At 43.5% G+C, this 26773-nt stretch overlaps 1 protein-coding gene across 4 annotated transcripts; it reads left to right on the top strand.

Moving 5' to 3' along the window:
• Positions 1-687: 687 nt before the first annotated feature.
• On the top strand, positions 688-26773 carry LOC143484322 (NLR family CARD domain-containing protein 3-like). Of its 4 annotated transcripts, none has more exons than XM_076982993.1 (10): positions 688-764; positions 2405-2497; positions 2940-3131; positions 3401-3439; positions 3711-5517; positions 5626-5799; positions 6351-6518; positions 13126-13299; positions 14457-14509; positions 25955-26773. In XM_076982993.1, the coding sequence occupies exons 2-10, from the start codon at positions 2482-2484 to the stop codon at positions 26023-26025; spliced, it is 2694 nt and encodes an 897-aa protein (XP_076839108.1). In that variant the 5' UTR covers positions 688-764; positions 2405-2481; the 3' UTR covers positions 26026-26773. The 4 variants fall into 4 exon arrangements, with proteins under 4 accessions (XP_076839108.1, XP_076839106.1, XP_076839109.1 ...); XM_076982991.1 differs by lacking the exon at positions 25955-26773 and adding an exon at positions 14598-16254; XM_076982994.1 differs by lacking the exon at positions 14457-14509.

The raw sequence follows: 26773 nt of genomic DNA, 5'->3' as shown, positions 1-26773 counted from the left end.
TACGGACGTTTGGTCACCCTAATGGAGAGCAACCCATACACATACACATGTGTACACACATTACACATACATATAAGCAGGCATACTCTCTCTCTCTCTCTCTTCCCTGCATGAGGCAGAAAAAAAAGTACAAGTTGTTTAAAAAGCCACCACACCTACAACTTTTTGCCATGTTAAATGTATATTTGCTAATAACATGCTACATGTCTGTATTTTATATTTACCATGTATACTGAAATAAATGTACTTTAAAACAATTTTGGTATATAGGCACAACATTCTGAAATATGTCTTAGTATGTGTAAAACATGAGAAATAAATGTGGAACGTACTTCGTTAATGTTGACTGAAACTCAGGACTGCTGAGTGCAGTCATTCAGTGTACATCTACAATGCAAAATGAAGATGTCCTCGTAGAAAATGTTGCTTGGTAGTTTGCCTGTTTAAAGTATTCCAATGGCTAAAGCCCCTAACGATGGTCACTATTGCTAGGTCTAACAAATAGCTGCATAAATAAAAATAATAAATATAAAGCAGCGTTTTGGAGGGACCATAAAAATGTAGTTGTAAGCTAAGGTCCAAAACACCGAATTGCTCAGAGTAAAATTTAAACGCAGTCAAATTAAACGATTATTTGTAGCAATTGTTGACTACGTTGGCTTTCCATACTCGCAGTTTCACTTTTGTCATAATCGGCACTTCCGGTAAAAATGCTATTCTCGGTGGACCGTGATAGTAAAGGCAAAGAGCATACAATCAATTTGGTAAGCATAAGAACATAAAGAAACCTCTGAATACAATTTCCTTCTTCGTAGCACGCGATCAACGAGGTATTTGTTAGGCTTGTCATTATTTTACTTTGGTAAAATGTTTTTGGTCCTATTGTAGTTGGTGGGAAGGAGATAACGAAGGCAGTAGGCAGATGTGGAACAGTTTGGTTTTTCAACGCATCAGGGCTCCAGACTGTGCTATAAATATTAATTTGCGAGTAATATAATTATTTCATTCGCAAGTGGCGACAGGTTTATTTTTTATGGTTGAGGATTTTTTGTAATTGGAAAAATAGCCTACCCACAATTTTCTTTTGAGTTTGCATTTTAGAAGTTATACGATAGTCTACTTTACTTTAGCTCCCACTCACACGTTCGTCTCTGCAACAAACTAAATCAGCAAATGCGGGAATTCGATCACCAGCGTGACTAGTAAAGCAGCGGATCCGAGCTGAAACTTTAGCACTAAGCGTTAGCTTGTGTTGAAGTGCTCGCGAGTTCGTTGATATGTGAAGAGAAAACCAATCGGAGTCGTTCAAACAATTCAACCAGTTTTACGCCAGTTTTAGATTAGTCTAAATTTACAATATCTTATTTCAAAAGTTTGGTTTGATATAAGTGATACAAGTGATCTGTAATACATAATGGTCAAATTTAAATAATTTAATTTGTGACACTGGGACAGAAGCAGCAGGAGGCAGAGGCTGGGTATGACTGGTTTTATTATTCTTTAAGCTTAACAGAAAAACTCAGGCCACAAGGCAGAACTGACACGAACAGAAACGTAAACGAAGAGAATTGTAACGGACAGAGAATAATAACGGAGCTTTTAACTAGCTGGTTCACGGAGCTGGAACTCTCCTACGGTGCGAGGCGAGGTAGCAGGCTGAATGCGAAGCACTAGACAGCGCGACTTGTGGGAATAAATACACCACCCCCTGATTATGTGACAGGTGGGTTGGTAGGAGTGACCGAGACTGAGAGGGTGTGCTCCGTGTGGTTGTGGGCGTGCGTGTGACAAAGGGTGTGTGTGTACGCGCCCTCTGGTGGGGTCCAGGCTGACCTACCGTGAATTAAGATAAATGTAACAATTTTGTTCTCAGTGGAAAACAACAAAAACAAACAAATAATAATAACAAAAATGAGAGGTCACAGAGGGCACCTGCTATCTAGTGGCTTTTTTTTGGTAGCAGCAATGTGCAACATAACAAAATAAATAATCCACAGAAATGACTTTCTGTATAGCTCAATCTCCTCCTTGACAACACCAGGCCATATTTTTGGTGTTGTTGGTGTAGTGGGGGCTGTACTATAAACGTCACCAAACAGTTCACTGAGTGTGGTTCTCTTTGCTGGGGGCTGCCTTCATTGGATACTGCAGGGTTTTGGCTGGTCAGTTGTCCTGGGGCCTGAGTTTAAAAAAGAATATACATTTATAAATATATCAGTATTTCAACTATAAGATAAATTTGCATCACTATTAATAGTGGGTATTTCATCATATGAATTTCAATTGGTCACATACCTGTGTGGGATGCTTTTGTAGGATTTTCTCAGCCAGACTGTTGAATATCTCTTTTTTATTACTATTATTTAAAAGTATACACTACATTACTGGATTCATTGCCTTTCAGGAAGTGGACGTGAAGGCTGTTTGTCATTCCATGGTGGCAGTAGATATGTGAAGATCCCACTGAAAACACTGAACAGAATGCATCAACAGCAGAGTAAGAAGTTCAGATGTGGTAATGCAGCAGAAATTATTTCGATCTTTAGATGTGAATTAAAGCAGAGGGACTCATCCCAGTCCTCTGGTAGCCCGAGCCAGTCCACATTTTTTGTTGTGATCCAGTCCATACCTCACCTAAGATGGCATAAGCTGTTCAACTTGTTTCTTGGGCTGAAGTGTGACTGTAGCTGGAAGCTGTGACTGCAGGTGCTGAACAACTGGGCTTACTTCAGTTACTGATTACCTAAGCATGTCATCCAACAAGTTATGCATATTTGTACAGTTACTGTTCTATCTGATTCAACCTATATCTTCTGTATTGTTCAGAAAGTGAATGTGTAGCCTGAATTACTAATTTTATTTGTTAACATCAAATCCATTTTCCTCCCTATTGTAACAATATAATTTAATTTTCCTAATCTCTAATTAATTGTTTTCAGAGAGAGGCAGAGGTACAGGTGTGCTTGTACCTGACAGAGACCCATCATCCCCGCCCACCACAGCTGAGAGCAGCAAGGTCCAGGCCAGCATCACAGCTCATGATCATGCGCAAGTGACCGCTCCAGTGCTAAATGGGAATGTGATTCATGGCAACGTCACAATTAACTGTGCTACTGACCCCCAGCATGTCGGTAACTGGCTCAGTCTTCTAGCATTTTTGTTTTCAGCTAATTGTTTGTTGAGCAGTGTTGTAAACTACTGATTATTACTTTGCGTAATGGAAAAAAAAAGTGCCACAACCACATATTTGTTGGATTGTTCAAAAAAATATTTAAAATGTTACAATGTATCAATGGACAAGAGGCACCAGAACCAGAGTTATAAGTATAATTTTTTATATGGCCTCTCTTGTTCTTTGAGCAAAATTTTCTGATTGGCTGATTCCTACTTTTTCTTCCAGTTAGGAGAGCTTCGAGATCCAGCACAGCTAAGACTACAGGTAAATGTGTGTGTTTTACCTGCTCTGACTTAAGTGGTTGTTATGTATTTTGTGAATAATTCCTGGAAATGTTCATTGCATATATTGAAAAGTTATGCAACTTAAATAGCATAACAGTAAATGAATAAATATGCAGTAGTAGATGAAATAGTTTGACTGTCCTACAAATGCTTTCCGATACTAGTATAAGATGTCCCAAAAAGTCCTGTAGTCCTTCATAACTTTCATAATTGATGCCATCCTAAATGTTTTTAATTTCTTTTCTAATCAGATGTGCTGAAGAGTGCTTTGATGGACTATAAAAGCTTTCTTAAGGATAGATGTGAAAATATCTTTGAAGATATGAGTACCATGAGAAAAACCTTTCTGGAAGATGTTTACACTGAGCTGTATATCATTGAGGGAAGACTGACACTGATGAATGAGGAACATGAGATTTGGCAAACAGAGAAGTTTAGAACACAAATCCAACACAACAGACCTATCAGCTACAACAACATATTCACACCCCCATGTGAATCAAACAGAGAAGGAAAAGCAACAAAAATCAGGACTGTGTTGACCATTGGCATTGCTGGCATTGGGAAAACAGTCACTGTGCAGAAGTTTGTTCTCGACTGGGCCAAAGGACAGACTAATCTTGATGTTGATTTGATGTTCTTGCTTCCATTCCGAGAGCTGAACTTGGTTAAAGGGAACCAGTATAGTCTTCATAGTCTTCTAGTCAAATTGCACCCTGAGCTTGAGTCAGTTATGGTAACTCTTTTGAAAGAGCTTAAAATCATGTTTATCCTTGACGGTCTGGATGAGAACAGACTGGACTTGGATTTTGCAGAGTACAAGAACTTATCTGATCCAGTCAAAGAATCATCAGTGGATGTGGTGTTGGTGAACATCATCAAAGGGAAACTGCTTCCAAAAGCTTATGTGTGGATAACCTCACGCCCAGCAGCAGTGAGTCAGATTCCATTTGAATATATTGACCATGTGACCGAAATTCAGGGATTTAATGACCTACAGAAGGAGAAATACTTCAGAAAGTCAATCATTCAAGAGGATCAAGCCAACAGGATTATCTCACACATCAAACAATCAATCCTCTACAGTATGTGCTACATACCAGTCTTCTGTTGGATCGTGGCTACAGTCCTTCAGCAGATGTTTCTCCAAAACAATAAGGAAATCCCCACAACTCTGACTGGGATGTACATACACTTTCTACTCATGCAGACAAACATGAAAAACAAGAAATATAACACAAATGATGAACGAGACACAAGGAAACTGTTGATATTCAACAAACAACCAATTCTAAAACTGGCTGAGCTGGCTTTCAAACAGCTGGTGAAGGGCAATGTGCTGTTTTATGAAGAGGACCTGAGAGAGTGCAACATTGATGTCAACGAGACCTCTGCATATTCTGGCATTTGTACTGAGATCTTTAAGGTGGAGTCAGTGCTTTACCAGTATAAAGTCTACTGCTTTGTGCATCTGAGCTTCCAGGAGTTTCTGGCTGCATTTTATGTGTTTCACTGCTATGTGAGCAAGAACATTGTGGCACTGAGATTTTTCCTACGTGATGTCAGCGCTCAGTCTACGAATGTGCAGCTGGATGATTTACTGAAGAGAGCAGTTGACAAGTCTTTAATAATTGAAAATGGACGCTTGGATCTCTTCCTCCGTTTCCTGCTGGGCATCTCACTTGAGTCCAATCAAAGACTTCTGCTGGGTGTTCTGACACACACAGAGAAATCCTCAGAAATCATCAAGACAGTAGCAGACCATATAAAAACAAAAATGGACTTGTCTGATGAAAATATTTTAAATGATAGACGTATCAATCTGTTCCACTGTCTGTCTGAAATGAATGACAAATCTGTTCGCAAAGAGGTCCTGGAGGTCATAAACTCAGATACATTCTCAAAAAAATACCTCACACCTGCATATTGCTCAATAATTGCTTACATGCTTCAGGTTTCTGAGCAGGTTCAAGATGAGTTTAACCTGCAAAAATATAATACTTCATCAGACGGGTTGAGCAGACTGATCCCAGCTGTCTATACCTGCAGAAAGGCCATGTAAGTGTTTAAGATAAAAAGATTTGTGTGAATCAGCCAACATTTTTTATTGTATTTCTGTCATTGTTTTTCTGTTTATTTATTTGTTTGTTTGTGTACTTCCCCTAGGTTAGCTGATTTCAGTCTTACAGAGCAGTCCTTTGAAATTGTGAGTTTAGCTCTACAATCTCCATCCTCACACCTGAAACAGCTGGATTTTGGAAACAGCTTTATACAAGATTCCGGAGTGGAGCTGCTCTCTACTGGATTGAAAGATCCTCACTGTAAACTGGAGATTCTGAGGTCTTTCAACCTGTTGTTCTTGTTTTCCTCTACTGTAACTCTAATCAGTATTTATGGAAGTAATTCTAACAAAACAGTTTAGATTACTTTGTTGTTTCTGTGGAAGTAAACACCATATTAGTACATTAGGGTAGAGTCTAAGGATACTATTAAGCAAGATTACACAGTAGTCACAGTAGGGGCAGTCATGGTCCTGTGGTTGTGTCGTGGGTTTGATTCCCAGGCCTCAGGCCATGACTGAGCATGACTGCTCCCCGGGTGCCGAGCTAGGGCAGCCCACCACTCTGTGTATGTGTGCACCACAGCCCCCTAGTAATCACTAGTGCGTGTTTGTGTGTGTGTTCTAATTGCATAGATGGGTATGCGGAAGACAAATTTCGATTGCAGTAAAAAATCACAATTGACAAAATATGGCACATTTCACATTCATTTCATAGTAATAGCATACTAATTTTAAATGTCTGTGTCTTTGTGCACATTTGTAAGGACTGAAATACTCATTAATCAATTTATGAGAATTTTTAAAAAAGTGTTATATTTTCATATTGCAGACTTCCTATCTGTGGTCTCACTGAGAAGTCTATTGAAATCATGGCTGCAGTGTTAAGCTCAACAAACCTGCGGGAACTGGACCTCAGTAACAATGACTTATGTGATTCAGGGGTGATGCGAATTTCGGCTGGACTGAGTTATCCAAACTGCAAATTGGAGATACTCAGGTATGAAGTTTTTGTCCTTTTTTGGGTTAATTAAAATAATAATAATAATAATAATAATAATACATTTTATTTGTAATGCACTTTACATTTGAAAACAAACCCCAAAGTGCCACATGGTAAAATACATAATAAAAGTACATGATAAAATATAGTAAAATATATGATCATAAATAATAAAAACTGTAAAAAAAAAAGTAAAAGTCCACCTCTTGTTAAAAAAGGACTGTGACGTGCAGGGGTGAGCAATGAAAAGGAAGCGATCACGCCAAGTCTCAGGGAAAAATGATGGTTTAATAGAAAGTGTGCAAACCTAAAACCCGTGCACCATCTCCAAATTAAGGATATAATGACCAGCGGTCAACTGGTACAAAGACAAGACATATATAGGCAAACAAACGACCCTCAGGTGAGGCGGATCACGGGCTCCGCCCACCTGAGGGACGCACATGACGTCACCAAACAACAACAACAACAGCCGCTGTGGACAGAGGCGGCCGGTAGGGGGCCGCCTCACCGTGACAGACCCCCCCACCAAGCCGCACTCCCCTCCACTGGGTGTGTGGCACACAGCGGCTGCACACAAAACACGAAGGGGCAGGAAGGCAGGGACAGGCATGGACACCTCCTGAGTCCAGGAGCTGAAACACAAAAACTCACATTACACAGCTCACCTCCCCGGGCGGGACCCTGGACTGACCGGGCCGTTAACAACACAAAACCACGCCCCAGTCGGTCACAGGGCCCTCACGCCCTAACCGGCATTCAGCCGGTAAGCCCCACGGGTGTGAGGACGAGGGGCTACGGCTCCTCTCTCGTCCCTCAAGTGTGTGTGGGTGTGCAGGCTACCTCTCCAAGGCATAGCTACTTCACCTCCTGGACCTACCTCCTCCCAGAGCTGACCCCTGCCTTCTGCTAGGGGTCACCCCAGCCTCCTGGGGAGCCAACCCCTCCCGGGGCCTCATCTCAAGGTGGACTCCTCCACCCAACCCAGGAGCGCCAGAGACCGAGGCCCAGAGCACCCCCGACGCGGGCTAGGGAGCAGCCCCAAGGGCCTCCTGGTCACCCCGGGCAGGAGGGAGGATCTCCATCCCCAGCAGGAGCTTTTCAGACCGGAGCCCCATGGTCCCCAAACATCCGGGGGCCCCAGCCCTCTAGGAAGGGGCTCTTCACGACCGGGCTCCGGTCACCCCACAACACAAGGGAGCTCCTGCCAGGTGGAGACCCCCACAAGGTCCAGGAACACTGCCAAGGAGAAGCACCTGCACAAAGAACACACCCTCTCACACACACACACACACACACACACACACACACACACACACACACACACACACACACACACACACATACATACAAACACAAACGCGCCTTACCCTATTCAGGGCCTCCCTTGGGAGAGACGTCCTCCGTGCCACACCCCATGGCACGGGACCACAGCCGGTCCCCCCCCCCCCCAAACACACATTTAAGGGGAGGAGCATGCGTGGAATTACATGTAACAGTTGACAACACGCTAGGACAAAACACACACGCAAATACTAGACAAACAAAAAACGGTGTACAAACAGTAAACGAACGGGTTCAAAACGTGCGTGCTCTACATAAAGACAATAGTGACGCGCCGCTCAGAGTCGCAGTCGCTCCCCACATTAAACACAAGACACACGGGGAGCGAGGCGACCGTGACGAGCGGCGACCGCGTCACACACATTAAACACTAAACACATAACGACGCGCACGCACACTGATCCTCCGGTCCGTTACCCGTACACACTTATCACACACACACACACACGAGAGTTTTCCCAGGCAGACACCCTGGTCCTCACCGGCCACACACAAACAAACGTACGGCGGAACTCTCTCAACACACAACGGACACGAAGGGCTTTCCCAGGGCAGACTGCCCTGGTCCTCGCCGTGCTACACACATACACACACACACACACACAAAAGCACGGCGGAGCTCTTCAAACAAAACACCACGTAGACAAACACTTACCACGAGACATGACCACGAACGAAGGAGAAAGAAAAAGAGACTCGGCGGCTTCCGAAGGGTGGCTGGTCATTCTGTGACGTGCAGGGGTGAGCAACGAAAAGGAAGCGATCACGGCAAGTCTCAGGGAAAAATGATGGTTTAATAGAAAGTGTGCAAACCTAAAACCCGTGCACTATCTCCAAATTAAGGATATAATGACCAGCGGTCAACTGGTACAAAGACAAGACATATATAGGCAAACAAACGACCCTCAGGTGAGGCGGATCACGGGCTCCGCCCACCTGAAGGACGCACATGACGTCACCAAACAACAACAACAACAGCCGCTGTGGACAGAGGCGGCCGGTAGGGGGCCGCCTCACCGTGACAAGGACCTTATAAAAGTCCATAAGATTCTGCATTTAAAAGCTTGGGATATAAAAAGCTAATTATATATAAATAAAATTTCCTAAAAAGAAAAGTTTTATGTCCTTTTTTAAAACTTTCTTTCGACTGAGGTGTCCTCAAATGGTTGACGAGGGCATTCCACAGCCGAGGGGCAGCAGAACAAAAAGCCCGATCACCCATTGTGCTGAGCTTTGTTCTCGGTTGCAGAAGATGGTGTGTATTGTCAGAGCGGAGGGATCGTGATGAGGTTAGAGGTCTGAGGAGATCTTTTAGGTAGGTGGGAGCATTGCCGTAGATGCACTGGTGGGTAAGATGGGATACCTTATACTCTATCTTGGCAGAGATGGGAAACCAATGAAGAGAACAGATGTGTTCATGTTTTTGCACTCTCATCAGGACCCTAGTAGCACTATTCTGGATGGACTGTAGCCTCTCAAGGCTCTTGTTTGGGATCCCAATGAGAAGTGCATTGCAGTAGTCCAGTCTGGAGGAGATGAAGTCATGAATCAGTGTTTCTACATCTGATACATTTAGAATCGGGCGAAGTTTAGCAATATTTCTGAGGTGGTGGAAGGAGACCTTGCAGAGGTGATTTATATGGCTTTCAAAGGTGAGTTGTGGATCAAGAAGGACACCAAGGTTAGTGACTGAAGAGGCGAGTTGGATGTTCTGACCAGAGAAGGTGAAACCGGTTATGGATGTTGACTTTGTCTGATGTGAGGTGCCAATCAGGATTGCTTTGGTCTTGGCACTGTTCAGCTGGATAAAATTTTGCTTCATCCACTCCTCAATCTCCTCCAGGCAGGCAGACAGTCCTGAAGGAGGGGTAGTTGATGATGAGAAGGCGTTCATTTTTAGGTATAATTGTATGTCATCAGCATAGCACTGAAATGAAATGCCATAGCGACTAATGACATGGCCAAGGGGGAGCATGTACAGAATGAAAAGGATGGGGCCAAGAACTGAACCCCGGGTGTCTCCACAAGTCACAGTATGTATCTGTGATCTTGTATTGTTAATTGAAATATATTCTGATCCGTAAGCAAGGTAGGACTGGAACCAGTTTAGGGCAGTGTCTCTAAGACCAACTGCGGTATGCAGGCAGTGGAGGAGAATGTGGTGGTCAACAGTGTCAAATGCAGCAGACAAAACCAGGAGAATGAGGAGTGAAGGTGAGTCATTGTCAGCTGCCATTAGAAGATCATTGGTGAACCTTACCAGAGCTGTTTCGGTGCTGTGAGCAGAACGGAAGCCAGATTGAAACTTTTCAAAAAGGTTGTTGTGTTTTGAGATGGTCTTGAAGATAGCCTGCTACAACCCTTTCCAGGACTTTGGAGAGGAAAGGAAGGTTGGAGATAGGCCTATAATTTGCAAAAAATTCAGGGCTGAGTGTAGATTTTTTGAGGAGTGGTCTGATTATGGAAGTCTTTAGAGGAGATGGAACATACCCAGCCTGAAGAGAAAGGTTTATTACAGTGGTGATCAGAGGACTTATGGTGGAGATATTTGATTTTACAAGGGCTGTTGGGAAGGAATACAGGGCACAGGTGGAGGGTTTCATCCTTCTGACGATGCCTTCAACGTCTTGTTGTGAGACCTCTGGGAAACAGTTTAGGGGCTGTGAGACCTCCATCTCTGTATTTAAAGAGGGGAGGGGTTCGAGAGACCAGAACGGATTGTTTAAATTTTTGTTTTAATAAAGTCTATGAGATTGTTGCAGTGCTCTTCTGTGGTTTCAGTGAATGAGGGGATTTGCGGTTTAAGAAGATGATTTATGGTTGAGAACAACTGCTTAGAGTTGCCTGTATTGTTTTTAATGATGCCCCCATAAATATGTGAGCGCACCTCTCTAAGGGACTTGGAGTAGGCTTTTTGGTGTTCTTGGTAAACGAGCTTATGAACAGTGATTGCTGTGGTGAGTCATGTCTTATGCTGCTCAGAATCTTCTATGAGAATTATGGACTCGTAGATACCCACAAATATATGTGTAGCGCCCCTATCCCTTTTGAATTTATTTATTAAATTCACCTCAGGTAAAATAGATGGGGAACGGGGTTCATCAACTATATCATAAAAACATTCAGACATTCACAAGTGTCTTTTTAGTTGAATAGGTGTACCTGTTCAATCACAATCTCTTATTTCTCTTAAAGCATAGACTAACATGAAATTAATACCAGAATTGTGTATCATTGCCCTTTTATTACACACTCTTTAGGACATGTATGCAAGTCATAGTAAAAATCAACCACGATTCCAACCCAAAGGACATTCAAAGAATAACTTTTAGTGACTTCCCACCTGTGACGCCTGCGGCAGCTGACGGACGAGACACAAGTCCACTGGTTTTCGTCACAGACGTCACTTTTATTTAACAGATATAGCGCAGACGGCGCACGTAGAACAATCAGGTTCACACAGAACATGTATGACTCTGTAACGTTTGCGACAGGCAGGCATGACGCAGATGCAGAGTTTGAGGGGTTTTAATGGAAAAGAGATATACAAACACGATGAAGACACAGAAGGCAGAGGAACCTACACTAACTTAGAGGACATGAACTAAACGGGAACATTAAACAACCGGGAACATGAGAACACACAAACTACCAAACCGAAACTTATGAGCAACAATGAATACAAGAACACTAAACACAACAGTAACTAAACTAAACAGACGGCTAGAACAAATCATGCATGAAACACTCACGATGGGGAACATATGCACAGAATACGAGCGATAGACACCAGAGGAATACACATACAGAAATACGAGTCGCAGGGAGAACAGGTCTAACGGAGAAATGACACAGAGAAGAAGCGAGGAGACACCGTGCAGGGAATGACCGACAAGGGAGAACAACACTAGGGGGGTTTTTATACACTGAGACAAGACGATGAAACAAGACTCAGGTGTGTGAGACTAACGACGAGAGCGTGACAGACAGACGGAGGGACGAATGGGAGCGGGAGCTAGGCGGGAGGAGGGAGAGGCTGGACGTGACAGACTCAGACAACGACGAGCACAGGACACTGTGCAAACGCACATTAAGTAGACAAACCACATAAGTCCCATGTGATTACGAGACGAGCCACAGGTGAGACGGATGATCACAAGACATAACCGCACCCACGGAGATCCACAGCCGCAGACTAGGAGACGTAGACGACGTAAACACACGCTCAAAAGGGAGGGGCCAGGGTCCTCAACGTGACACCACCCCATTACAGGCCTGTTTCGTTGCTCGGGTTCGGTGAGGCCATAAGACAATAAAGAACACCGGCCGCTTCACTCCATGGAGAAAAGAGAAAAAATTTAATTAAATAAAATGTTGTGCTACAGTACCTCTTTTAAATGAGAGTCTCGAGTCATCTATGGCTCCCTTTCTGTCTGCTAGCTCGCCCTCTCACTCGCTCCCTGCAACTTTAGCTTCTCACGCTATGGAGTTGATGGTTCTTCCTCTCACCAAAGCAAAGTTGAGCTGTCCTTTTCAGTCTCTCCGACTAAAAAACTCTCCTGACGTACCGCAACAGTCTCTCACTGGGGCTGAGGATAACTGGGTAATTGCTCGTCTGGCTTCGCTAACCAAACTACCGCGCTAAATAATACAGGTTCTGTGTATTTAAAGCTCACCCAACTCTCCCTCCGTTAGAGAATTAAACTCAGAAACTCTCGAAACGTTACTATACTGAATTAAAAGGGTCTAGCCGACACCTATGTCAGTAATAATAGTGTACTCTAAATTTCTTAGAATAAAACAGAATGTTAGCTGTACTCGTATCCTCTTTCTCTGTGTTCGTTTTTCTCTTCTCCCACTGCTGCTTCACCCTCTCATCTCTTCCCGCCCCCTCTCTCTGGAACCAATAGTAAAACTCAAGGCGCGTCAATTGGCTAAAATATCCAATCACTAACACTAAAATAAAACTGACAGATTCACCTAAAGTTAGAGTGTATTGAGCACATGTTTGTCCTGTCCATTTCAAGCAAACTCGGTAGCTTTTAACCCTTTCAGTAACACATATATAACAATATGGTTGTATTTTCCATATTCTAACACGGTTTTACATAACAACATACAGTGACCCAGAACAATCTCCAAATGCAGAAAAAACAAACATATTACAAAGAACAAGGAAGAACATTATCAATACTCCTTTTTAAAGGGCTACATGTGTTTACAACAGTATTTGACATTTACCCTTCTTTACTGTATCCAGATTGACTGGTTGTTTGGTCACAAAAGAAAGCTGTTCTTGTCTGGCGTCAGCTCTGATTTCAAACCCCTCTCACTTGAAAGAATTGGATCTGACTTATAACCACCTAGGAGCCTCAGACGTTAAACTTCTCTCTGCTAGACGAGAGGATCCAAACTGCAAACTGACCACTCTCAGGTATGTGTAGCATACTGTGTTGGTACAACTGCAAAGATGAAAGATGAAAATCTGTTATGGGCGTGGCCTCTACTAAGGACGCCACAGCCCTTCTCTTCTCTGGGCATCACATTCTTTGACATGTTTCACACAGAGTGAGACGCGAAAATAAAAGGAAAACTTTGATAAACAGTTCAACAATAGAAAAAAGAAAAAAAACAGCCAAAAAGGAGGTGTAGGGGAAGCAGTTAAACAGGCTTGTCTACCAGTTGGGAGGCTTGAATATGAAGCACTGGAGGTGTGAAAGTATGGACAGATGCAAGAGATTACTAACAAACTGGTGATTGCATGAGTGATGATTCGGTCTCCCATGGGGTTGTGGTTTTTGGTTGAAAATGTGCTTTGCACAATTAGCTGACACTTCTCACCAGTGTGTGACTAGATGTAAAAGCTCAGATGTTAATAAACCTAGCACACCTTATTTTTATTGCAGGAGAAGTTTAAAATTGAAAATGTTTAAATGGTTCATTGTATATATTGAACGATGTGTAAAGCAACAGACTCTACTTGCAGAGGGGAATAGGCAAGTCAGAGCAGTCATTAAAAATGAGCAGGTCAGAATCCAGAGATTACAAAGATCAGTCCAGAGCATACAAATATCAGTACAGCACATACAAAGCCAGACAGCAGTGCCAGAAAGTGAACAAACTAGAAAGGGATCAGGCAGAGGTGAAAAACAGTCAAAACAGGTCAGTAATCAGGGAGACAAACACAGGATACAGGCAGACACAAATAGGGAACAGATGGGAACATAAAAAAATTAGGGGAGGTGGTTCTAGGGGGCTGACTGATTGGTGGTGGTGGTTCGAGGGGGCTGACTGATTGGTGGAGGGGGTTCAAGGGGGATGACTGACTGGTGGAACTGAAAGGAGTGTCACATGGACTGCTGGCAGACAGTTGATTGGGAGCATAATCAGAGTCAGGGAGTATAACGCATTGATTTTATATTATACCATTATACTTCACTGGCAAATAACAACAGATCAGCATGGAGAGCTATGCAGTTTTTATTCAATATATTTAACATTGTTCTCCCAGAGAAGCTCATTCTGAGATATTTCAGTTTTGTCACCTGGTTTCATCTAATGTGAATTAAAAAATCTGTGTGTGCATTCTAGTGTGAATCATCCTGAACCAGGAAACATGTGGATGAGACGAGGACTAAGAAAATGTATGTTTTCCCCCTCAAAATATGTCATACATGCTATTTTGTGCAGTGAATGGTTGTTATATTTCTGTAAAAAACTTTTTGTGATTAGATGCCCGTAAGCTCACACTGGACCCAAACACAGCAAACAAATACCATCACCTCTCCAAGGGAAACACAGCAGTGGCCGGTGTGTGGCCCGACGATCAGTTGTACCCTGATCATCCAGAGCGATTCATGTCCCGCGGACAGGTGCTGTGCAGAGAGAGCATGTCAGGACGCTGCTATTGGGAGTTTGAGTTCCTTGGAGAATGGGGGGAGTTAGCAGTGGCATATAAAGGAATCAGTAGGAAAGGAGAAAACTCCCATTTTGGCCACAATGAAAAGTCCTGGTGTGTGTATTTTTCTGGTGACATGTGGGCTTCATATAGTGCTTTTCACAATGGCCAGCAGTGGCGTACAAATAGCCCCTTAGTCTCCAACCGCTATGGAGTGTATCTGGACTGGCAGGCAGGTACACTCTCTGTCTACAACATCGGAAATACACCACACAGATTACATCCAGTGTGCACAATTTGTTCTAAATTCACAGAGCCCCTCTATGCGGGGTTTACAGTTCATGGGGGTGGTTGCTCATTGACCCTGTGCCCTCTTTAATACAGGCAACATCCAATGGTAGATAAAAGATGTGCATTACTATGAGTAGGATTACATGCACATTAATCCAGAATAATTGATATTATTAAAATCATTATTGGACATCAAACAATCTGCAATTAACAATTATGAAAACTCCCAAGAAATTATGTAATTATTAGTGGTGGGACTTTAACGCGTTAATTTCGATTAATTAATTACAGGAAAATTAACGCACTAAAAAAATTAACGCATTTTAACGCATTTAACGGACGAGACACTTTTGCACCGTGGAATGTTTCTCAGTGCGCGAGTTCCGGGCATACAGATTATGGACACACAATAAGATGATCATGATGGAGATGACTGAAGAGGCTACGCTGGTGGATGGGAAATTTAAATATAAGAAACTTTCAGATGGAAGTACAAACAAAAATAGTGTTATTTACACTTTATGTAGGAAGGAGTTCGCTTATCACAGGAGCACTTCCACCCTTCGTTACCACCTCAACGCAAAACATGTTGCGGCTAAAGCTGGGCGTACACTGCGATATTTTAAATCGTGTACTCAGCTCCAGCTCAAACTGTACGACTAAATCGCAGGGAGAGTCGGCTCGTGGAGCTGCTTCAACAGTGCGATACTCTCACGAGGAGCGATTTGAATTTCAAACATGTTTGATGTTCTTGCGACGCTGCGATTTCTGATCGGGAGTTGTGAATCGCTCCTCGTTTACCTGTGTAAACTATACGATGCACGACACGCGATTGAGCCGAAACGAGTGAAAAATCGGCTGAAAATGGGCCAAAAATCGCACAGTGTACGCCCAGCTTAACGCGCAGGTCAGTAATGATAACTTAGCTGCTAAATGTATTCCTAGTACGATAGGGTGACCAAACGTCCGTAATTCACATCCTGTGAGGAAACGTCCTGGTTTTTAAATGACCTTCATTGGACCATTAAGACTGGATTAAACTTTCGCGAATGCCGTAGCGCGCGACTCCGCACGCGTTTATACATGATGCGTCACATTATTTGTGTTGTCCGCTCTCTGTGGTCGAAGATAAATGCTTACAAGAAGCGCTGCGAATTGCGAACTGATGCAAGTTACGAACTACCGTCCAGGGGTGAGTTTCCCAAAACGTTCTTAGCGCCAAGTACTTCTTAACCTCGTACGTAAGAACGAGGTGACGAAGTACTTGGCACTAAGAACGTTTTGGGAAACTCACCCCAGAAAGACAATGTCGAAGAAAATCCAGCAGCTGTATGATGAGGAAAGAATTAAAACAGGTTATTGTGAAGAGTGCCACAAATGTGGCTCTGACTGGGGATCACTGGACCTCTGTTAGCAACAAGAATGATCTTGGTGTGACAGCTCATATTATAGATGATGAATCTATAGATGATGAAGATCCAGTCATTTGCTTTGAGCATGCAGAAGACCACTTCTAGGGACTATGAAGATGCTTATGGCAGAGGCCTGGGAAATTAAAGAAAGTCTACCATCTAAAATGGTATTAAAAAACATCTTCTGATTTACTTCAATTCTTCCAATATCCTGAGCAAAACTCCCTAAATTAAACAACATTTTTGGTCAGAATTTCCAATGTTCTGAACTGTTTTCTGCACACTACACATATATTGGTCTTCGTAGTAGACTGGTGGAAAAATAAACAAGATGTTGAAGTTTATGATTATGTTCATTGATTCATTCATCATTCAAACTTAAATTAATATTTCTCATGTTAAATACTGAAATGCGATTAAAATGCGATTAATTTCGATTAATTAATTACAAAGCTTCCGATTAATTCGATTAATTTTTTAAATCGCGTCCCACCCCTAGTAATTATACATCGCCAGTAAAGTAAGTTTCTTATGCAACTGCAAAATGAAGTTGTCAAAGAAGAATGAAGTTTGATTTATGATACATTTTTCTTTGTGGGTTTATTAATGAATGGTCTTTCACTTCAGGGAATTCACCACAGTGAAATAGAGGTATAACAATGAGAGGTTAAAACACAGTGAAATCCAGGTAAAACACAGAGGATACCACAGTGAAATACAGGTATAACAATGAGAATGTAAACCACAGTGAAATACAGGTATAACACACTGGGAAATATAATTAGAATGTTTCTTATTGCTTTTCTTCTAATTAAAACATTACTGTAATTTAAGGTGAGACTTAAATTCAAGTTTACGCAATTAAATTGTTAATATACTAGTATAGTATATTTCTGTCTTCTGAATAAAGATGTAAAGTTGCCTGCCATGAAAGGCTTCCTCTACAGTAAACATATGTATATGAAGTGTGTATTTACTAATGTAACGTTCTGCGCGGAGCAGAACACGGAGGCAGACACAAACGCTGAGGAGAGCGAGATTTATTAAAGGAAATTCCAAAGGCAGAGTTGTAGTCACGGGCATGGGTCATAACGGGCTGGCAATCCGGACATGAAATGTACACAGGCATGAACACGGACAAAGAAAACAACAAGGCAGACAGACTACGGAAGGACATGATAACAGGGGCGTGGCAAACCAGAGACGGGCCAGGAGCCGGGCCGGGGCATGGCGATACAGGCAGGGACAGGGCGAGGCACGGGAGCAGGACTGGGAACAGACACAGGAGACGGGCCAGGGGACACGGCAGAGGCATACACGGAGGCAAACACGGCTTGGACGACTCTGGGGCAACAGGCAGAGCCGGACGGCGGACTGCGGGAACAGGCGGGGTCCGCAGGCGGGCAGCGGGAACAGGCGGGGTCCGCAGGCGGGCAGCGGGGACAGGCGGGGTCCGCAGGCGGGCAGCGGGGACAGGCGGGGTCCGCTGGAGGGCAGCGGGGACAGGCGGGGTCCGCTGGAGGGCAGCGGGGACAGGCGGGGTCCGCTGGAGGGCAGCGGGGACAGGCGGGGTCCGCTGGAGGGCAGCGGGGACAGGCGCGGCCGGGCGGCGGGCACCGGGGACAGGCGCGGCCGGGCGGCGGGCACCGGGGACAGGCGCGGCCGGGCGGCGGGCACCGGGGACAGGCGCGGCCGGGCGGCGGGCAGCGGGGACAGGCGCGGCCGGGCTGCGGGCAGCGGGGACAGGCGCGGCCGGGCTGCGGGCACGGGAACCGGCGTGGACAACCTCTCCTGGGTCGCGGGGACAGGAACCGGCGTGGACGACCTCTCCTGGGTCGCGGGGACAGGAACCGGCGTGGACGACCTCTCCTGGGCAGTGGGGACAGGAACCGGCGTGGACGACCTCTCCTGGGCAGTGGGGACAGGAACCGGCGTGGACTGCCGACGGGCAGTGGGGACAGGAACCGGCGTGGACTGCCGACGGGCAGCGGGAACTGGAACCTGAGGTGAGGAGATGCGCTCGGGGGGCAGAGCCGCCAAGCCGACGTCCTCGGGGGGTGGAGCCGCCAAGCCGACGTCCTCGGGGGGCGGAGCCGCCAAGCCGACGTCCTCGGGGGGCGGAGCCGCCAAGCCGACGTCCTCGGGGGGTGGAGCCGCCAAGCCGACGTGGCCAGTACTCCCCCCCAAAAAACACTTGGGGGGTGTCGTGAGGAGTAGCTGGCGGGATCAGCGGTAGTAGGTCCTCTTCCTCAGGGTCCTGGGAGAGCCTGGAAGAATACACAGACACAGAAGCCCCATGGTGGCTCTCTCTGCGACGGCTCCGCCTCCTCTGAGGTGTCGGGAGCTCGCAGAAGCCATCGAGAGCCAACCGAGGGTTAAGCAAACGCCTGTCTGCGCACTCAATCCGTCTGCCCGCGACTTGTACTACAGATTTCTCCTCCCTATAGTGATCAAGCCGGGCAGACACGTAGCGCTCAACAGGAGTCTCGACGCGAAAGCCAGTCGAAACCGAAAGTGACACAGCTTTCGTTGGTGCTCGTCGGGACTTCCGTGTTCCCACAGCGCCAGGGGAATTTCTGTCTCTGGTTCGTTCACGCTGCGATATCGGAGAGTTGAACTGGACCGAACCAGCCAACATCTCATCGCAGCGATTAAACGAGTCTCGCTCCCTTGCTGTGTCCTTGTAAGATTGGTCTTTATGTAACGTTCTGCGCGGAGCAGAACACGGAGGCGGACACAAACGCTGAGGAGAGCGAGATTTATTAAAGGAAATTCCAAAGGCAGAGTTGTAGTCACGGGCATGGGTCATAATGGGCTGGCAATCCGGACATGAAATGTACACAGGCATGAACACGGACAAAGAAAACAACAAGGCAGACTGACTACGGAAGGACAGGCAAAATACACGGATGACGGGTAACACAAAGCGCAAACACGGCAGTACTCACGATAAACAAGATCAGACAAAAAGACCGATTCAGACAAGGGCAATACAAGGACTTTTATACACAGGACTAGACAAGGACCAGGTGCGAACAATGATAACAGGGGCGTGGCAAACAATGGGAAATCAGAGACAACGAGCAGGGCGGGATAAATAGGCAGGGAATACAGACATGAGGGAACCCAGAGTGACAGCTATGAGAGAAGGCGTAGCCCTACGTGACAACTAAATGATTTTCGTGTACATGAGGAGGCTAATAAATGTGTGAATGAATGATGAGTGGTGTGTTCTCTGTCCATACACAAGTAAAATAATCATTTAAACATTTATCACTTCAAAACCTCCTTGTTGGATTTCACAGGACTGCAAAGATTTTGCTAGCACCTCCACAAAGTGAAATGTTTCCTATAATGGGAGCATCCATCTTGACGTTAGCTCATCAAGAGAGATCCACATTAGACCTGGAGCTTTAATTATTCTTCTACTAAATTAGCTTTTGGTTCCTTTTTACTATTCTGCATCAAGAATTTAATTTTTAAGTGCTTCTTATGAGTCATGGTTTATGGCCAACCCCCACTGCCCCACCCACTTCTGATCCCTACAAGTGCACAAATTAGTTTTCCACAGATGTGTTACAAAAGTTAAGTCAGGCGAATATAAAGTTGTGCTGAACTCATTTTCTGCAAGTGAATTCTTAACATTCATGCTAATATTTCTCACATCGAAAATATATGTGCAACTTTTAGTGTACAAGTTCTCAGATTAAAAATCTAAGTACAGATTTTGTTTTGCAAGCTCACAAGTTTTGCAACATTTTTCCCCCCATACATGCATTGGGCGAGAACAAGCTGTGCTGAAATTGCTTTTTAACTAGAACCTCAGTAAACCAGGTTTAGAGTAGGACTCCGTCTGAAATGCCGTACTTCCCTCCTATTCAGTATGCCAAAGCAGTATGAGATAAAGGGTAGTATGTCCGAATACACAGTATGCATTAAACAGTAAGCAAATAGTACCCAGATGGCTTACTGAATCAGGTGCCATTTTGAAGTATGTGATTGTCCTATACCATAATTCAGAGAAAAAAATGATAGAATGTAGCAAGTCAGCTGTTTACAAATATAAGATACAACAGGGTGTATGCAGAAATACTGAAGTTAATTTCAATACATTTTTAGGACTTCGTGTGCAGTCTCTCGAGTCGTGTGCAACACTCAGACGAGAGTATCGTATAACGGAGAGTAAGTGTAACGGTGTGTGAGGGATAATGAAGGATGCTGAGGCTGGAACTTCAACCAAAATAGTTTTTGGTTTTTTTTTTTTGTTTTGTTTTTTTTTTTTTGGGGGGGGAGGGGGGGGGGGACATGTAAAGTCATTGCTTGTGCAGTTTGGTTTCAGTGGCCCTACATTGAGGGTGGTTATGAACAGGGTGGGAAATTAGCACCCACTGGCCAAGTGCAGGTAAATTTATGAGGTGGTGGGGGAGTTTGATCAACTCACAACAATGTAACTAACAATGTGGACAGGAGAAGCAGAGAGCATTCAGTGTAGTAGGTGTCTGGTTCAAATTGGGTAGTGATAGAGATAGTCGCATTAATGTTCAGTTCGTCTTCTACTGTTACAGCTGGCCTGTAAGGGACAGCAATACGCCTGTGCTGTCTGGGCATAAATTAGAAGTGGATAATCTGGAATATTCTCATGTGGACTATTGAGTAAATATGAAAATTACTATATTAAATAATACATTTTTAATAAAGGCATTTTTTACCAATAGGATACCCAAAGTTGCAACCACAAGACCCTCAAATTGTTTTTCTGTAATGCAGTACAATTTATTTAAACACTAACAGGAGCATTGCGAGAAGGATGTTAAGTCAAAGCTTGATAAATTATTCTTTTTTATATAAAAAGATTTATACACATTTGTCAAGAGAACAGTTTGACAACAGAACAGTGAAGCACTCTGCATATACGAACACAGTGGCCTAAATGTCACATTAAACTGGCTTGACACTACCCAGCTAGAAACACAACCTAACTACAAGATGACAAGCAGTCCGACATTACTCTATAGTATAAAGCTTGTATTGACAGCAGAGTCTCTCACTGTCAGAGAGTAAAGTTTAACTTCTCCCACGCACTGATATACGTGATATGGCTACTGTAATGTGCGAATGTGCCAGTGTTTCCACAGATTACTCTGGTGAATAAAACTCCTCCCATACTCAGAGCACTTATATGGATTCTCTCCTGTGTGAATGTGCTGGTCCCTTTGGAGACCATTTGGTGAAGTAAATTTCTTTCCACACTCTGTGCAGTGATACGGCTTCTCTCCTGTGTGGATGTGCAGGTGAGTCCAAAGATTACTCCGGGATATGAAAGTCTTCTCACACTCTGAGCAGTGGTGACTTTTCTCCTTTTCCATGTGTTTCTGCAATTGTCTGTGAGGTGTGTTAGTGTGGAGATTAGAGATGTTGGTGGAGAACTGGATTACTGGTGGACATTGTTTATGGTCTCAATCTTAGAAGTCTAAAATTCTCTGTGGTGGCTTTTCCTGATATGCACATTGAAGTAAATTTTCCATGTGTTTAGGAAAGTGGAACAAAGCAGGGAAAGGCTTGAAATGGACCATGATGCATTTCAGGAGGGAAAAAAACAGACATTTCAAATTAATTCCATTACAAATTATGACCAAGAACTGTGCGGGAACAATACCAGACCTTTGTACACTGGGACTCTGTGGGTCTCGTATGTTAGGTCAAATCAAAAACTAGGACTCCATTTCAGTGTTAGACATTAGATATACTTTATTTCATGTTTATCTGTTTTGCTGTATCATTCCTTTAATGGTGAATTGCAGAGTTATACCACTGTACACTTGATAAATGTGTGACTATGTCTAAACACTAGTTTATACTTAGGGGTGGAAAGTAACTAATTACATTTACTCACATTACTGTAATTGAGTACTTTTTATGAGTAATTTGTAATTTTCTGAGTAGTTTTTGAAATATGTAATTTTTACTTTTACTTGAGTACATTTTGACCCCAGTAGTTTTACTTCACTACATTTGAACGCCCGCACATTACTGAGTAAAAAAATATTGGTGAAAAATTAAATGCCGGCAGAAATTTAAACTTCTGAGTCCCAGAACTGAAAGTCAATTGTGTGGCCTTGCCTTGCGTGCGCCCTTTCCATTGTCTCATAATCAGGTCGTAATCTGGTGCACTTTTTTTCCAAAAGGATGAGACTGTTCTATCTTTAAATCTTCTATCTATCAGGTTCTGTAGGATCCTGTGGACATTTTATTGTGAAAAGTGGAATCCTGTGGGCACTGTATTTTGAATAGTTGGATCCTGTGAGCGTTTTAAATAGTGGAATCCTGTGTGCATTTTGTTTTATTTTGAGTTGTGGCAAACTGGGGGCATTTTATTGTGAATAGTGGGATCCGGTGGGCACTGTATTTTGAATAGTTGGATCCTGTGTGCACTTACTTTTAAATTGTGGGATCCTATGAGCATTTATTAATTTTTGATGTCATTTTATTGTGAGTAGTGGAATCCTGTTGCATTTTAGTTTGATTTGTGGCATCTTGTGGGCACTTAATTTTGTATGCATTTTGTTTTTTGAATAATTTGTAATTTAAATTTCTTTATTCTTATCATAGTGTTGTCCGTTGGACAATAGGACTGAAAATTGTTTGCACTTTATGGTACAGGTTGTGACTGTCCTTGTGCTGTGAGGAAGTATGTTCCTGAGCCCAGCTGATCTTTTTGCAAGTGTGGATGTGCACTTAAATACACTTTGAAATCAATTAAAACAACTTGTGCTGAATTTGGTTCATGATTCATCCATGCATTAAATAACTGAAAGTAACTAAGTAACTTTTACTCAAATTACATTTTAAATGAAGTAATTTTATACTTTTATTTGAGTAAATTTTGAGATGGGTAATTTTACTCTTACTCTGAGTAGATTATAGGCAAAGTAATGATATTTTACTCAATTACAATTTTTCAGTACTCTTTCCACCTCTGGATATACTGTAGGGCAAATGCCTTCAAACCAGTGGCGATTGCTCTAAGACTGCAAGGGAAGCTCAGCTTCCCCTAAAATGTCAAAAAATAAGTGATCAAAGATATACTGCTGTGTGTACGTCATTGACTAAATATGCACTACAACGCGCTCAACTTTTGTTCAGAATTAGCTTCTTATCACTGGTAACGACGCGGCTTTCCTCTCACTCAGTCCCGCAGCTTCACGGTGCTTTAAACGGTGTGGACGCTGAGCGTCTACAGAGTTCAATAGCGAAGCAAAGAGTGCAGCGAAACGAGACGAGTCATTGGATAAATGCTGGGCTTTGTCCCGCCCATCGGACGCTCAGCGTCTCTGGGGGTCTATGGGGCAGTGGGCCGGCCTCGGCTGGCCCGGACGCTCAGCTTCTGCATAATGATTGGATGATCTGTCTGAGGCTGAATCCCTTTTTGATTGACAGCGAAATGAGCGAATCAGTGATCTTTTGGTGTAAACCTCCACGGGAGCATTTAATTTTAATTTTAATTCTGTTCTGAGTTGAACCGGAGATTTTCCTAATTCTCTTAGCTGCATTTTCTTCGTTAATAACGACTAGCGACAAATCGAGCTTCTATTTCTGGTGGTTTTTGTTGTAGCTGCTTGTGTTTGGAGACTGACTTCTATCACTCAAGCCCAAATTGAGCTTCCCCTCCTTGAAAGACCAGCATCCGCCACTGCTTCAAACACATTAGATCTCTGAAGACAAATTGGTGTAAATAAATTATCAGAATACACACACCTGAAGAGGCGGTATTTGCTATCTCGGTTCTCATATGAGGAACAAAAAAAGCAAAATGGTGTGGAATTTAAAGAGCAGAGTAACATGGCTCAGCTTGTATGTTCTAGCATGATCTTATAATAAATGACAATGTCGCTGTTTTAACAACGAGGGAGTGATTGAGTGTGTCTGAGCCTGGAAAAGCAAAATGATGACTATATATCACGAATTGTTAATAACGGTCTCATTCAAAGAGGAGTACGACATATTTGTACCAATGTGGTGTTAAATAAGCATGTCCTTTAAATATGAGTATGACACTGAAATATGCCAAATATTAAAAAGGCTCATGTGTTGAATTCAACGAGGACGATACGCACCAAGGGAATTATTTAGAAGGGAATTTCCACTGCTTGTGTTTCGGTGATGAAACGTGGACGAGGTGTGCTGGGAGTCTGGCTGCGTGACCAGTCACAAGCTTAACTGTAAACTGGTTGATCAACCGCTGTGGTAATGTTGATCAGGCGTCAGCTTAACCGTTACTGTCCCTTAAAACAATTAAAGTAATGTGCTTTTTTTTTGGTATCAGGAATGATCATTGTGATGATCTCACAAATAGAATTCACTCACCAACAATGGGAGATCATTGTTGTGTAATAAAGACACACAAACATAGATTCACAACATATACTTTCTGCTCTTCATGCTAAGAATTTTGCCTGCAGATTTACTTTTGCTTCTGTGGAACTTTGATACAAAAATCACTCCATACATTACTTTCTAAGCAGTAATCAAATTTCGAAAAAAAAACAAGTTACATAGAATAAACAGTTGAGGGCGCCGGTTGACAGCCGTTTCAGCAAAAAAGAAAATGCAGTATCATCATTCTTTAGAACATGTAGACCAGACTCTGAAAGTCCTAATCTGGCAGCTTTCAGTTTGGTTACGCACTTCTAATATGTTCAATGTCTGGGAGCATAAAGATATTACAGTTTTTTGTAGCTGCTAAGACCCAAAAAATGAATGTAGTAGTGTTTTCCATTTGTTACATCAGTGTTTAGTTATCATAATCAGTTTAGTTATCATATGGGAAAGGCTGTTTATGTGATATTGTGTGTAGAGTTTGGATGCAACAGTATGGTTTTGGAAAGAGTTGAAAGAGTTTTGGTTGATGCTTTTCCCAAAAATGTTAGATGATTTGCCTGTTGTGTGTGTCACATTGGCAGCTGTGTGTTAAGTTTTGACAAAAAGTGACATACTTTGAGAAATTGGGTCTTAGCATCTGCAAAAACTGTAAGCTAGTGTTCATGTCACTATAGCGATGTGTGCCCATGTCCGCTGCATGATACAACCCTGAGGAGACCAGCCCTGAGAGGACCAGCCCTGTGGACAGGTGTTGTCCCCATGTCCGCTGTGTCCTTCTATCATGCTTCCGTCCAGGAACATGCACTCATGCTTGAGTTCTTGTACCCTCCCCTCACAATTTATTTTACATTTCTCAGCAGATGACTGTCTGTTTAATCACTGTATATTTGTAGTTTTGCATATTTTTTATTTTCTCATTTCTATTGGGTATGTACAGATATGTGTAGAAGCTCAGACTCAGGCAGGGGATTGTCTGTGTTACCAGTGTGTACTGTATTTTGTATTCTTTGTATTTTACTCTGTTTGCGAAGTATTGTTACCATGATACGTACCGAGCAGTTATTCTCTCTAGTTCTCTGCCTGTGTATTGACCTCTGCTTCTCCTTCAGACCTGCCTCCTGCCTGCCCCGAGGGCACCTTCCGGACTCAGCTACCCTGTCTTGACCCACGCCTGCCTTGACCTCTCTTGTGCTTCTCCCCGCATCATCCTCTGCCGGTCCCAAGTCTTAAAAATTGCCTCTCCCTAACCTAGGCCGAGTATAAGAAAAAGAAAATTAGATCCGATTGGATCCACCTGTGTTGTGTTGTTCATCACACCTTACAACAATAAAGAACCTTTGAATCTTTAAATAAGCAGTTCCTGTACAAGCAGTCATGGCAAGATGATTTGGTGAGGATTGGTATCCTGGATTTGGATTCCCCAAGGATTCTTTTGCCAGGTTCCTCTTTGAAGATTATTTTCCTGGATTGCCCTCTGTGCTGACTGATTTGATTCTGTTTGCCTCTATTGCTTATTCTGGCTGTAATAGGGTGCCAGAAGCAGCAGACGTGGTATACAGTGCCAAGGAATCTTTAATGTCCATTGCACAGCATTAAACATACACTCACAAAAGGCAAAGGAGCGCTACATGCGCACAGCGTGATGCAGTCACTTAGTGGTACTTAAGGCACAGAGTTCCTCTACTAGGCAGACAGAGGATGGCAGCAGAAGACGCCACAGGCAAGCTCACTCCTCAGTGCGCAAGGAAGACACAGTGTCCACTTGCAGGACCTGTGGGCTTAAGTGAGTGTGAGCCTGATGAGGGACAGGTGCAAGTGATGATGGCATAAGTGGGTGATTCTGAAAGTGGGAGTGGTTGTGTTGTGGAATGTGAAGTGGGCAGCTCCCCTGTGGGACTGGCCTGGCCTACCGTGACACTGGCATGGTA

This window comes from Brachyhypopomus gauderio, chromosome 20 (genome assembly GCF_052324685.1).
Source record: "Brachyhypopomus gauderio isolate BG-103 chromosome 20, BGAUD_0.2, whole genome shotgun sequence".
NCBI lineage: Eukaryota > Metazoa > Chordata > Actinopteri > Gymnotiformes > Hypopomidae > Brachyhypopomus > Brachyhypopomus gauderio.
This window is presented reverse-complemented; position numbering and strand designations above follow the sequence as displayed.

Bases quoted from the DNA above. Each gene is read 5' to 3' on its own strand.
- LOC143484322 (XM_076982991.1), top strand. The intron at 6,519-13,125 runs GTATGAAGTTTT...TACTGTATCCAG, and splicing joins TGCAAATTGGAGATACTCAG to ATTGACTGGTTGTTTGGTCA. The intron at 14,510-14,597 runs GTATGTTTTCCC...TTTTGTGATTAG, and splicing joins GAGACGAGGACTAAGAAAAT to ATGCCCGTAAGCTCACACTG.